A 14,115-nucleotide genomic window follows, 5' to 3' on the forward strand; every position below is an offset into this window, starting at 1 on the left:
ATGCAGCCCTGCTGACATCTTGGTTTCAGCCCATGAGACTCTTAAGGAGAGCAGCAGCTGTGCCTGGACTTCTGACCTATGGAACCTATAATAAATGGAGATTGTTTTAAGTTGGTAGTAATTTGTTAGCAGAAATGGAAAACAAACAGACATTCCAATTACAAGAATCAGAATTGAGAGAATAGCTACAAAGGGAAGACCCTAATTTATATGCTGTTGGCAAAAGAAACACTTTAAATACAAAACCAGATAGGTTGAAAGTAAATGAAAGTAGAAAGATGTACTATGGAAACAAATAAGTGGAAGTAGGCTGGAGTGACTACTGTAATCTCAGATAAAATTGACTTCAAGGCACAGAGCACCATGAGAGAAAGAGACATTTCATAATGATAAAAGGGAGAGTGTATCAGGAAGACAAAGCAAGTATAAATGTGTATGTACCTAATAAGACAGATTTAAAATACATGAAGCAAAAATAGACAGATGTAAGAGAAAAATAGACAATTCCACAATCATAGTAAGAGATTTTGACAGCACTCTTTCAGGAACTGATGGAACTAAACAAAAAAATCATCAAGGACATAGAATGTCTAAACAACACTATCAACCTTAATTGGATTTCACATTTATAGAATACTATATCCAACAACTAAAGAATATACATTATTTTCAAGAGAACAAGGTTCATTCACCAAGATAGACCACGTGCTGGGCCACAAAACACATCTCAGTGAATCTAAAAACATCAAAATCATACAGAGTATATTCTCTGACCATATGGAATTAAATTACAAATTAATAATAAAATATCTAAGGAACGCCCAAATATCTAACTATTAAACAACACATTTCTAAATAATTACTGGGTTAAAGAAGAAATTACAAGGAAAAATGTTTTAATGTTTGAATGGAATGATAACGAAAATACAACATATCGAAATTTGTGGGATGAAGAAAACAGTGCTTAGAGGAAAAAATCTGAAGCTACGTGTATAAGTACATAAGACATGTAAGCATGTAGGGGGTGAGGGAGTGGAGACAGATTCCATGGATGAAGTAATATTTTACTCACAAAATCTATCTTACAGATTATTCCAGAGGTACATAATAGAGTTTCATGAATGTGAAAATGTTTGTGTTATGTACAGAAACAAAATGTAGTTTAGTGCATAGATGAATACCATGAAGTAAGACTGCAAGGCAGGTCACAGCCTCTGCCAGCAGGCCTTTTGCTTTCAGTCTCCTGTTCTCTTTCCACTCAGATTTTCCAGACACAAGCTCGTGTTACTTTGGTGTTAATTTGTGTTTTTCACTACACCTACTTTCTTCTTTATTTTAAATGCAAATGGAAATTTAACAAATAAACTGAGAGTAAAAATGCAGAACCAGTGTATAAATATAAAAGGATTAGTTCCGAACGAGAAATAAAAATATTGAAGAAGTGGGAAGGCAGCCAAAGCCTTTCTTCCATTGCATGAAACTAGATTGAGCTATGTCAACCCTGAAAAGTGATTTGAACAATAGTGTGCTCACAAAGAGCAAGTGGAAAATTCTGCAGCTTTAAAATCCATATTTAAGTTTAGAAGTATACGGGAATTTCCTGAGACTCTGTAGTCCCTCAATGTAAAATCTGTGGCAGTGATTCATCTTCACACAACAGGAATTTGTTTAGCTTTGACGATGTTGCTCCCGAAATTGCTGGCAAGAGATAAGGCAAAAGCAGCAGCGGTCTGTACACGTTTTTTTCAGAATCACTGGGTAACTGCCTCTGCAATTTGTTATCCTCAACAATATCATTCCCCTTGTTTGCAGAGCTCTACAAAATAATTTAAAGAGTAACAGTAGGAAAAAGCATGGGCATAGAGAAGGAGGCTACCTACAGGGGCTGTCTATGAAATGGAAATCCTTAAACAATGAGGATGGAGAATTCCAAAACAAAAGTTGCCTAGCATCAAGCAAAGGTGAAAATCTGTCTGAAGAAGTAAAGGGAAAGTTCAATAGTTCATATCCCAAGTTTGTAGTTAGTTATGGATGGCTCAGGAGATTAAAAAGGTGGCCGGTTTTCTTAGTGATATGACTGTTGTTTATATAAAAGTAGCAGAAACATAAATATTCTGAAGAGATAAGAGGAATTATAGCAAAAGACTATATGGAATAGAAAATCTTTAGCATGAATGGAATGGATTGCCCCGGGGAAAAGTGTCAAATGGAGAATACATTTTAAGATAATAAAAACTATTCCAGGGCTTCCCTGGTGGCGCAGTGGTTGCGAGTCCGCCTGCCGATGCAGGGGACGAGGGTTCGTGCCCCGGTCCGGGAGGATCCCACATGCCGCGGAGCGGCTGGGCCCGTGAGCCATGGCCGCTGAGCCTGCGCGTCCGGAGCCTGTGCTCCACAGCGGGAGAGGCCACAACAGTGAGAGGCCCACGTACCACAAAAAAACAAAACAAAACAAAACAAAAACTATTCCAAAAAGGGTTTCACTCTTTGAAAGGTAACAACTTTGGTATTAATGCAGTGAAATATCATAAACTACCATAAAGCCTATAGTTATATTAAAGCCATAGCTAGGCTACACACATGCATGCACACACACACACACAGTTTTTTAATCTATGAAAAATTGATCACTGTAAACTGGGAAATGTTCATGTAAATATATATGTAATAAGGGTACTTAATGCAATGAACCATAAAACAAAATTTAACAAGCAAACTTTTTATAGATCCCACTAATAAACCTGCCCAATTCTTAAGAGCAAACTCTCCATAGGACACTTTGAAAGGAAAAATGAGAGAGACCCGAGTTCCATGCGTCCTACAGAGAGTATTTCTATACCTGATGCAATGCAGTATTGAAGGTGTGCAAGTCAATAGCGACCAGAGAAGGAATTCGAGATTCTGAAAGATTTTTGTTCTCCTTCTTTATTAGCCTGGAATTTCGAGCTAGATAAAAATAACCATAAACACAGTGAGAAAATCAGATGTTTTTGTTAGTTCTTCACATTCAGTATCTGTCCCTTGGTATGTACTTATTGTACATAAGTCTGTACATTTTCACATACTTAAATATGTAAAGTTACTATAAATTTTTAATATTCTATTAGTTTACTTAACATACATTTTAAATAATGTAAACAAAAGGGCTGAAAAAGTAAAAGCGTTACAAACATACCGATGCCTTCCAAGGCTTTTAGTTCAGGGAGATGATTATAGTTTAGTTCAGGCAAACGGACATCTCTCTTTGAGTATTCCCTTCTTTTCTTATCTGCCTGAAGTAGACTCTTTTCACTAGCAACCTAATATCATCAGAATGGTTAACACAAATGAATTAGCCTCCAGGTAAGCTTGCCCCCTTTCATAACTACTATGTTCATATCCTAAAATTTATAGAATTGAAAAGCTAGAATAATACAAAATTTGAAGAACACTAATAACATACCAAACAATTTCATCCAGTTATTTCAAACCTCTTCCTCTTTAAATCTATTAAAATTACTAACAAGCAGATTGGTTGGTTGCTATGTTTCTCCTTCTCCCCCCACCAAACTTCAGTGTAAGTCCTGGCAAGCAGTACGAGGTTAAAAGATGGGCATCAGTGTCCTGGTCTTTCAGGCCAGCAAGGTCAGGTCTTATGACACTTGCTGGGCTTTTTAGCATAGTTGCTGTTGCCACATGAATTTTGAATAGTTCATCTTGTCATGTATATCACATCTCCTAGCACATTTTTCGCTTTCCCAATAATAATCTTGTGACTCATTCTCTTACATCTGTCCTTGTCTTACTCCTCACTGTTAGCAAATATCATTTTCCTAGAAATACAGTTTATTAAGTATAAAATTATAACTTCAATCATATTCCTAATCTTTCTAAGCACTATTACTTCATATTTGATAAAGTCTGGAAAAATAGTAAAGAGAAGAACAGCACAGCAGCACTTCGCTTTTGCACCTTTATGACTTTGACAAGTTCCCAATCTGTTTCATTTGAGAATCACAGAAACTCTACATTCTTTTCCACATTTTCAAAACAGATGATACATAGAGAGATTATATGATTTACTAAAAGGAAACAAACCACATATAGATAATGAAATCCTATGTATGTCCATGTATATCCACATATATATATGTATACTGAAATATACACACAAAGAGTATAATGACAGTGTCAAGCCACTGAGATTCCAGATACCTCGAGTTTAATATTCTGTGAATTATGCTACTCTGCCTCTCAGAAAGTCTTCAAAAGTCCTGTAGTGAGCTTTTTGAGTGTCTTTCTTTTGGCTGTTTCTATTTGCTCTCTCTTTTTTAAAAAAAAATAAATTTATGTATTTATTTATTTATGGCTGCGTTGGGCCTTCGTTGCTGCACATGGGCTTGCTCTAGTTGCAGAGAGCGGATGCTACTCTTTGTTGCAGTGCGTGGGCTTCTCATTGCAGTGGCTTCTCTTGATGCAGAGCACGGGCTCTAGGCAAGCGGGCTTCAGCAGTTGTGGCACACGGACTCAGCAGTTGTGGCTCATGGGCTGTAGAGCACAGGCTCAGTAGTGTGGCACAAGGGCTTAGTTACTCCGTGGCATGTGGGATCTTCCTGGACCAGGGCTCGAACCCATTACCCCTAAATTGGCAGGTGGATTCTCAACCACCGTGCCACCAGGGAAGCCCCCTCTATTTTCTCTTTTAATAGAATGAGTGCTAAGGCTCAAGGTTCAAATCAGCTGTAAAATAAAATAATTAGTTAAAAAAAAACTATCTGCAAGTATAAAACAATAAAATAATGAGTCCAAACTACTAGATTTATATACTCAAAAAGTAACACATGGACTTCCCTGGTGGTGCAGTGGTTAAGAATCTGCCTGCCAATGCAGGGGACACGGGTTCGAGCCCTGGTCCGGGAAGATCCCACATGCTGCGGAGCAACTAAGCCTGTGCGCCACAGCTACTGATCCTATTCTAGAGCCCGCAGGCCACAACTACTGAAGCCCGTGCACCTAGAGCCCGTGCTCCGCAACAAGAGAAGCCACCGTGATGAGAAGCCCACACATAGCAATGAAGACCCAACGCAGCCAAAAATAAATAAATTTACCAAAAAAAAAAAAAAGCGACACATAAAATACATAAGAGATGTTTATAATAATATATGTATTCACATCTCAGAATCAGGGCATAAAGCATGGGAGAAGGCTATTGATGTTCAACCTAGAAGCTGAAGAAAGTTTAGCCTTAGTTCTGCCTCGGTTAATTTTCATTAAGAAAAGACTCCAGTGGGTCTTCTCCCTACTAATCTTTACCTCCTTTCTTGATTGCCTATTCCAAAGAAGGATAAACAGAAATGAGATCTAAGAATATCAACCAGCATTGATAATGCAATGCCTGAAAGAAGGCTAATATCAATTCCAGCAAAATGGTATTGAGCCAGCTACTTTGAAAAGACTTGCTGATCAAAATAATCTTCCAGAGCAGACCAGGAAGGTAAAACACAAAAATATCCACAAATAAATGAGTAGGATATATCAAAAAGGAAAGTATTATGGGTACCGAAATTATAGGCTAAGAATAGTTAAAAGAAAAACAATTGCAATCATGAGAGAGATGAAAAGAAGGCTATATTTTTCAGCTCTGAGGATAATGGGAGAGGTAGAGAAGGGAAATTCGTGAGAAAAATACTCTTTGGGGAATACACCCATACCTCCCCTTCCCTGGCAGAAAAATCTATTCACCACACTTCTTAAGCAGCTTCAATGCGTTAGACACTGTTCTAGGTGTGGGGCAGAGCAGTGAGGAAAACAAACAAACCACAAATCCTTCCTTGGAAGTTTACATTCGGGGTAGTGGGCAGGGGGAGGGAGAGACAGACCATATATAAATAAGAGAATAGAGGATGTCAGGTAAGGCAATGGAAGAAAAACAATTAAGCAAGGGGAGGGGAGAGAATAATAGACAAAATGAGTTAAAATATTTGGGAAGACCTCACAATAAGGTTTCATGTAAGCCAAGGAGGAGAAAAAGCAAATTCTTTGGATTATCTGGGGAAAGAATGTTCTAAAACAGAGGAAATAGCAAGTACAAAAACCCATATGTGGGAGTATATCTTGCCATGTTCCAGGAATAACAAGGCAGTCAATGTGGTTGGAATGGAGTGATCAAAAATGAGAGTAGCCAGGGGTGGGATAGAGGGATGAGGGAGTGAGTCACTCAGGGACTAACAGGCCCTAAAAGCACTTTGGTCTTTACTCAGAGATGAGAAGCCAATGGAGGGTTTTGAGTGGAAGAACAATGACGATTCAACTTAACTTTAAAAAGAAGCATTCTGGCAGCTGTGTTCAGCGTAATAACGCTGCTCTGAACCTTCAGAAGACCTCTGAATCTTGACATGCTTCTACTACTGCAATCTGACACTGTTTTAATGTGTTGATTCTCTACTAAACCACGAGATTCCTGAAGAGAAAGACTGACATTCTTCTTCAGTGACTTAAACATAATAGATAATCAATATTTATTAAATGAATAAATAGACTATTTCCACCAGAAACCTGGTGTGGGTGAGATAAGACAACTTATCTTCTCATCTGCTCTAAAAAAGAACTGATCACCAAGCATTAGGTTAAGAAACTTTACCATTACTGAAAAAATTAAAACAGATATCATTTTAATAATAACATCTTTTTTTATTGAAGTATAGTTGATTTACAATATTGGGTTAATTTCTTCTGTACAGCAAGGTGATTCAGTTATACGTATATATATCTTTTTTATATTCTTTTCCATTATCTCAGGATATTGAATATAGTTCCCTGTGCTACACAGTAGGATCTTGTTGTTTATCCATTCTATATAACAATAACATCTTATATTTAAATTTCCAGACTTATGAAACTTAAACTTGTCTCTCACATTTATGATTTTGACACGCTGGGATGATATATACATCATTAAGTTTCCACTTTATGATACGTCTCTCAATAAAACTCTCAGTTCTTCACTATCATATTTACTATTAATAGAAGTCTAGAAATGACTAATGTTTGCTCTTCTGCCTCTGAAACAGTTCACTTACCGATGTGGTCACATTAATATTATAAACTCCTGCTGGAGAATGTTTATTTGGTTTAGCAAATGGAATACAATACTTCTTGGTTTTCTCATCCACTCTGTAACAAAAGCCACAAAAAAATTTGCGTTAGACCCAGCAGTAATTATTTTTTTCAAGCACAAAATCAAAAGACCCAACATCAAGTGACATGCAGTTCAATCAGAATTTAATGCCTACTCTTAAAAACATACAATGCTCACAGATCTGGTGAAACATTCTGTCCTTTACCACTACCTTCATGCCTCCCACCCAGCCTTCAATGCCAATAAATTACCTTCCTTTCTGCAAAATTCCCAACAGGAGCTCCTTTGTACCATTACATGCCCACAGCCATGCCATGAAGCAGCAGATGCTCAAAACCAATTATCTCTTTTATAATGACAAACTCCTTTTGTGTTATTAGACTAAATAGCTATAGATTCCTTCACCTTAAATAATACCACCTTATTTTCTTAGGACTCAGGTAAATTTTTTGATCAAATGCTAATCATTTTTATCACATTAGCCAAGAAGTCTTTTGAAACAGTAACCTGACAAAAGTGAATAGGATTCAGAAACCTGAGAGTAATACTACATGTGGTTGAATTGATAAATATTTGCAATTTGTAAAGATGTCCTTTCCTTAAACAACATTTTGTTCTTATTTTCCTAGTTCGTACCTGTAACTCTGAACTCCTGAGATAGTTCCCATTCCAGAATTAACAGTGGGAGCCACCGCAGAAAGGTTGTACGTAAGTGGAGGAATTGCCATGCCTGGATTTCTTGTGTGGCCCACGCTGCCATTGCTGCAATCTCGGAGGCTTGTTGAAGGCACTGTTTTGATGTGGCTCATCCCATTGTCATTGAGACAGCTGGCGTTTGAAGCTCGACTGACTTTTTCAACTTTTTCTCCATCCATTTTTGATCCTTTTATTTTAAATGCTTTAGAATCCTTAATTTTGGGATCAGCATTTGTATCCTGTTACAAAAATGTTAATAACATTAATGATCTGAGGAGAATGAAAAATCACCTTGTCCTATAAAGTATTTTATCAACGAAAGCAGAATTCCAGAGACATCCCCTTTCTAAAAAAAATTTTTTGGCTGCACTGTGCGGCATGTGAGATCTTAGTTCCCTGACCAGAGATCAAACCAGGGCCCCCTGCATTGGAAGTCTTAACCACTGGACCGCCAGGGAAGCCCGAGATATCACCTTCTTGTGATCCAGTTTTTCTTATTCTACCTATGGAATTATAATTAAACCCGGGATTCTCAGTCAGACATCTATTTCAAATGAAAATGAAACTCACACTAGCTCTGAGATATATATATATATATATATCAGATTTAATGATATACACACATATCACATTTATATTTCAGTGGAAAACAATGGAAGAGGACTCAAACATGCTCGCTTTTGTTCTCATATAGTTAGAGTCAGGGAACACAGAATTGAGGACTCATTCTTCTTTGGGTTCACTTGAGAAATGGGAGTGGGTTGGTGGTAGATTTGAATTATCTTACCAAGAACAGATTCTGGATAAATTACCAAGAAAAGTAAACTTTAAATAAATTGAGTACCCAAATCTCAATTTTTAAATGCTCTACTTTATATAAAATTCTAAAAATTACATTTTTCTTTCCTATCATTTAAGGCAAAAAAATGGTGTGTGCATGTGTTTGTGTCCATGTGTTTGCATGTGGGTGTGCACGCATGTGTCTAAATGCTCTTGGATGAGAGTGATTTCCTGACAAGCCCCATTGCACAGACTGGCACACAGTAGGCATTCAGTACATGATATGCTAAGATTTTTTTTAAACCGGTAATGTCTACAGAAAAGATACATTTTTACAAGTAAGCTAAAAGTTAACTTGTTAGCCACTCAGGAAACTTTTAAGATCTTCATTATTCCCTGCCCCCCACCCCCCAAATTTAAGGATATATTAAATTTAAAATTTAATACACATTAAAACATGGAAATTTACCTGTACCACAAGTGTTTTTCTCTCTTCATCCAAGGAATCATCTTTTTCCTTTTCCTTCTTTCTGTTTTGGGGTTTTTTAGATAAAGAAATGTTTCTGGCATCTTTCTGTACTTTTAACTGCAGTTCCTGAGAAAACCTACATAAAAATTACATGTGTCAATAAAATAAGATTGTATGAGACAGATAAATCTAGAAAAAAAATGGTTTTCGAGATATTTATTTTTAAAAATTGAGTATTAAACTCAACTGTGTTATTCAAAACAAGAAATGAGGTAGTCTGCAGAACTGGGAATCCCTGAGAACATTTCAGGAGGTTCACGAGGTCAAAGCTCTCATCTTATTACGAAGGCGACTTCTTTTTCACCATGTTGACATTTGCACTGATGGTATAAAAAGCAGTGGGGGGTAAAATTGCAGGTGGCTTACCAAGAATTGCAGCAGTGGCACCAAACTTTACTAGCAGTTATTGTATCCTTCCTAGCCACACATTCTCAGGTTAAAAGGGGTGGGGGGCAGTTTTGTTTAAGAATGTCCCTGATGGAGCAGTAAAACATATATATATTTATTTAATTAAATCTAAACCCCTGAACATATCTTTTTCCACATTCTGTGTGACAAAATAGGAATATGCGTAAAGTACCTCTGCTGCAAATCAAAGTGCAATGGTTGTCTGAAGAAAAGCACTTGTGTAACTGGTTGAGATACAAGCTAAACTAGCCACATTTTTCATGGAACAACATTATTACTTGAAAGACTGACAGAAAAAAAAATTATTATTATTATTCAGACTTGTGGTATTCAGCAGATATTTTCTTTTAAAAAAATGAACAAAGGAGATTGTTACTTCAAGGAAAACGACTGATAATATTTGCATCAATGATAAAATTCAAATTTTTATGCAAAATTAGAATTCTGTTCAACTTGTCTCCACTACCATGAACTTAGCAGATTCCTAATACTACAGACTTTTCTGATGAGAGAGAATATGACTTTTTGATATTGTATAATAAAATATCAACATTCTAAAGCTCTGCATAACTTAGCAAAACAATATTTTCCAAATGACTAATGCATCATGCTACAAAAGCACGCATGGGTAAAAGGTCAATTCAAAGTGCAAGTTAGACAAGTGGATTTTAATGTAACGGGATAAGAAGTTCATTGGTATGGTTTCAGATTCCACAATGCAAGCAACGTTAAAGAAACTACCACTGTCAGTTTTGGTATAGAATCAAAGAAGAATACCCACAGTAATCTAAAAGGGCTATTAAAATACTCTTCCATTTTCCAATTACATATTTGTATGAGGCCAGAGTTTCTCCACTTATTTCAACCAAAACAACGTATCACAAGTAATCGAATGCAGAAGCAAATATGAGAACCCAGCTATCTTTTATTCAGCTAGATAGTAAATAGATTTGCAAAAATATAAAGCAATGTCATTGCCACTCATCTCACTACTTTCTGTTTTGTCAGCTGCTCTGATGCCAGCAGCTGGAACAGCACAGGAGACCATGCCAGCCGCTCTGGCACCTACAGGTTTGGCACATCAAGGTCTCCAGCACATCAGCAGTGTCAGCAGTGTCATAGGACTGGGTGTGGTATGAGTTCAGCAGCAACACGAGATGGCACCATTGCAAATGCATCAGCACCCAAGATGATGGCATCACACAGCTGGTAGCAACACAGAAATCAGTGACCTGAGTGGTAGATGTCACCAGGGGGAGACAGAAAGAAAGCATGAAGGGACTGCTTCGTGAAAACCAAGAGCCCTAATTTACTGAATGCAGGGGACCACTCTTAGGAATACACTATTGCTAAGGGTGAATGGAGGTAGGGTGGTAAATATTTGAGCTCCTGTAATAGTAGGTGGGTAGAGTAATAAGAGAAATACTGTTTGTTACAGTTATGTACTGTTATGGGGGCCTTACTTTAACTCTAGGTTGGTATGACCTAGAAAACACAGTACTATACCTCTCAGCAAATCCATCCATATGAAAGAAATCATGGTGCAGGAGCTCAGCACAGAAGGGCCTTTTGTCTGGGTCAATATGCAAGCATTTCTGGGAAACCAAGGAATACATACAGTTCATATCAAAGAAAAACTGCCTACGCTTACATTTCTAAATATAGAAAATTCCTTTTCACAGTCAATGAATTTTAAACATCTATAATAAATGATAAATAATAAAGCACAAATCTAGACAATGACTACCAATGGTTACTAATATCACAAAAAGAAAGAACACCAGACATTCAGTGTCTCTGGACAGAAATATACAAACCTCTTATGAAGTGGTCTTGCCAAAAAATCAACCTGATTCTGATCGAGCTCTAGCTCTGCTGTGAGTTTATACAAAATACAGGACACCAAGGAACATATTAAACTACACTATGTGGAAAATTCTAAGGGACAAACAACGTATTTTCTTTAACAGATAAATGGCAAGGTTTAAACAAAAAACAAAGAGATGAAGAAGAGCTTGTAAATTAGGAATCTTAAAAGACATATCAAGCAATTGCGAACTCTAGTCTTCATGCGGATCCTAATTCAAACTATAAAAAGAAATTATCAGAAAATTAATGAAATTTTGAGCACTGATTAGATATTTTATGATATTAAAGAATTTTTGTGAATTTTTAAAATTTAAAGTACTTACAGAATGGAAGGGAAAGAACCTACTCTGTGCTTATTACTGTGCTAGATACTTGACATAGATGATTTGATTTTATCTATGTTCTTTCATTTTATTATAGATTTTATTATATCGTGTTCTGATTCACTGGAACCACTCACTGCCAGTAAGAATAGAAGGGACTTATCAATAAGTAGCTTTAAATGAACAAGAAAAGTCTACAAATAATTAAGGCATTTATAAGTGAAATAATATAATATCTGGAATTCGCTTCAAAATACTCCCCCCAAAAAAGTTGCTGAGTGTGTGGACAGGATAGATGAAACATTTTCCAGATACTGTTAATTGTTGTAGCTAATGACTAGCTCGTGAGGGTTCACTACACCACTGCTTTTTCTACTTTCTTTTCTATGTTTGAGATTTCTTATAATAAAATATTTTAAAAGTTATATGATTCTACCATAAGGGATATAAGTTGGACAATATTGTTTGACCTTTATTCCCTTTAAATCTCTTCACAGACAGATCATAAAGCTTGTCTCAATGAAAAATATTTGTATCTGTTAGACTATGTAAAAAAATAACAATGTATTATTCTAAGAACTTGTTATAATTAGTTATAAGCTTACTAAGCTTTTTTTAAATGAGTTGTTTAAAGAAGTAAAAAAGCAAAAAATATCTTGGGTAAATGTTATGTGACCCTGCTCTTTTAGAGATACTTAGTTTATCAACACTTTTGGACAATCCTAACTAATAAGAAATTGTTGAGCGAATAATTCCAAAAGGTCCACTTTTAGAGACAATTTGATCCAGTGAGAATCTCCCTAAAGTCTTCCTCAATCAAATACAAGGCAAAGGTGATGATCATTTAAAAATTAGCTTCAGTGAATCTAGTGGTTAAGCAAAAGCCCCTTTTTAACAATACACTACAGGCCATGATCCTATGCCTTAGACTTTAATATTTTCCTGCTTCTCTACCCTTCTTTTTATTTTCTTACCCTATTTTTCTTTTCTTTTCCACTTACACAAGGCTTGCATTTTAAATGTTAAACATTAAAAACATGTCATTATGAGAATGTTTTCACACTTAAGACTTGCCAGATAATATGAAATCGTTTCTTAAAACAAGCAAAATTTTCAGGTCTTTATCTCTGAAGTCCCTCCATCCCCATGCCCACCAAATAAAACTCTTAAAATGTACAAAAATTTAAATCATCAGAGGAAACTGTTGTCCTAAAAGATCAACCGGACAAGAAAAAACGAAGAGAAAATCAAATCTCCATAATGTAAATTCCCTGTCAGAAAGTGCAAAGAAAAAGTACGATTACCTTTGCTAAATCTATCACAACTTCAGGGAGCCTGGGATAGCGTCTTTCAAGAGGAACCGTTTCTTTGATTTCAGGCAACCTTACTCCAGCAAACACAGGATTTTTATAAAACAGCTCCTGATGTCTTGGAATGAGATTACCTGGCAGTGAGAACGGCATATATCTCTGTCATTACGCATCATGGGACAGGTGGTGTGGAGTAGAGATGAGTGTAACACAGCTTGTAGAGCGGGGATTCTCTCCGCATGCAAAAACAACCGAACACACAGTGTTCTTATTGTGGTGGCGCCTGGCAGTCTTTAGGTGGCTTTGACATAAGTCAACGCAAAAGAAATTAACATTCTTATCTCAACATACTCATTCAGAAAAGTTCACACGCTACTATACATAGAACTGAAGACGCAAGGGAGTATAGGAAAAGCACAGGTAAAGAACATTGTATAATTTCTTAGATATAAGTACCAGCACTGCATTTCTAACTACAAAGCATAAAGTGCTGACCAAAGATGAGAATATTAATAGTCATATGGTCAGAATCTAATCTAGATAAATAAGTTCCACCCTTTAAGAATTTAATTGTTGCCCAGTGTATCTGTATCTAAGGGCTGATTTGATCACTTTTATCTTCTCTCTCAACTTTAATACCTAACCTAATATAAAATATATATAAAAATTCTGCTATAAGAAACCATTGTATTGTTTATTGAACTTCTAACCTGGAAACTAAAATCTAAGAGTTAAATAACCCTCAAGTAATTACCCATTATTTCTATTTTACAAACTCCATCACCCAACAGAAATGTAAGATGACTTTGATAGTCTAGCTTTGAAATTCTGTCCAAAGCACTAGCAACAAAAGTCAGAACTGCAGCAAGATTAAATTACTTTGGAAGGGGCTTCCCTGGTGGCGCAGTGGTTGAGAGTCCGCCCGCCGATGCAGGGGACACGGGTTCGTGCCCCGGTCCGGGAAGATCCCACATGCCGCGGAGCGGCTGGGCCTGTGAGCCATGGCCGCTGAGCCTGTGCTCCGCAACGGGAGAGGCCACAACAGTGAGAGACCCGCGTACCGCAAAAAAAAAAAAAAAAAAA

The 14,115-nt window shown here is 36.7% G+C and overlaps 1 protein-coding gene and 1 long non-coding RNA gene across 3 annotated transcripts in view; one reads left to right on the forward strand and one right to left on the reverse strand.

Moving 5' to 3' along the window:
- Window positions 1-14,115, forward strand: part of LOC137223814 (uncharacterized) — a 38,060-nt gene that overhangs the window by 11,430 nt on the left and 12,515 nt on the right. The gene's annotated exons all lie outside the window — the stretch shown is intronic.
- CDKL2 (cyclin dependent kinase like 2) overlaps window positions 1-14,115 on the reverse strand; it is a 35,811-nt gene that overhangs the window by 5,958 nt on the left and 15,738 nt on the right. For both annotated transcript variants that reach the window (XM_067736271.1, XM_067736272.1), the window contains exons 6-12: window positions 13,027-13,166; window positions 11,037-11,125; window positions 9,063-9,198; window positions 7,754-8,052; window positions 7,059-7,152; window positions 3,176-3,299; window positions 2,840-2,946 (exon numbers count right to left, since the gene is read on the reverse strand). In XM_067736271.1, coding sequence (XP_067592372.1) covers window positions 2,840-2,946; window positions 3,176-3,299; window positions 7,059-7,152; window positions 7,754-8,052; window positions 9,063-9,198; window positions 11,037-11,125; window positions 13,027-13,166 — 989 coding nt within the window. The remainder of the gene's footprint in view (window positions 1-2,839; window positions 2,947-3,175; window positions 3,300-7,058; window positions 7,153-7,753; window positions 8,053-9,062; window positions 9,199-11,036; window positions 11,126-13,026; window positions 13,167-14,115) is intronic.

The sequence above is a fragment of the Pseudorca crassidens genome, chromosome 4 (assembly GCF_039906515.1).
Source record: "Pseudorca crassidens isolate mPseCra1 chromosome 4, mPseCra1.hap1, whole genome shotgun sequence".
Taxonomy (NCBI): Eukaryota; Metazoa; Chordata; class Mammalia; order Artiodactyla; family Delphinidae; genus Pseudorca; species Pseudorca crassidens.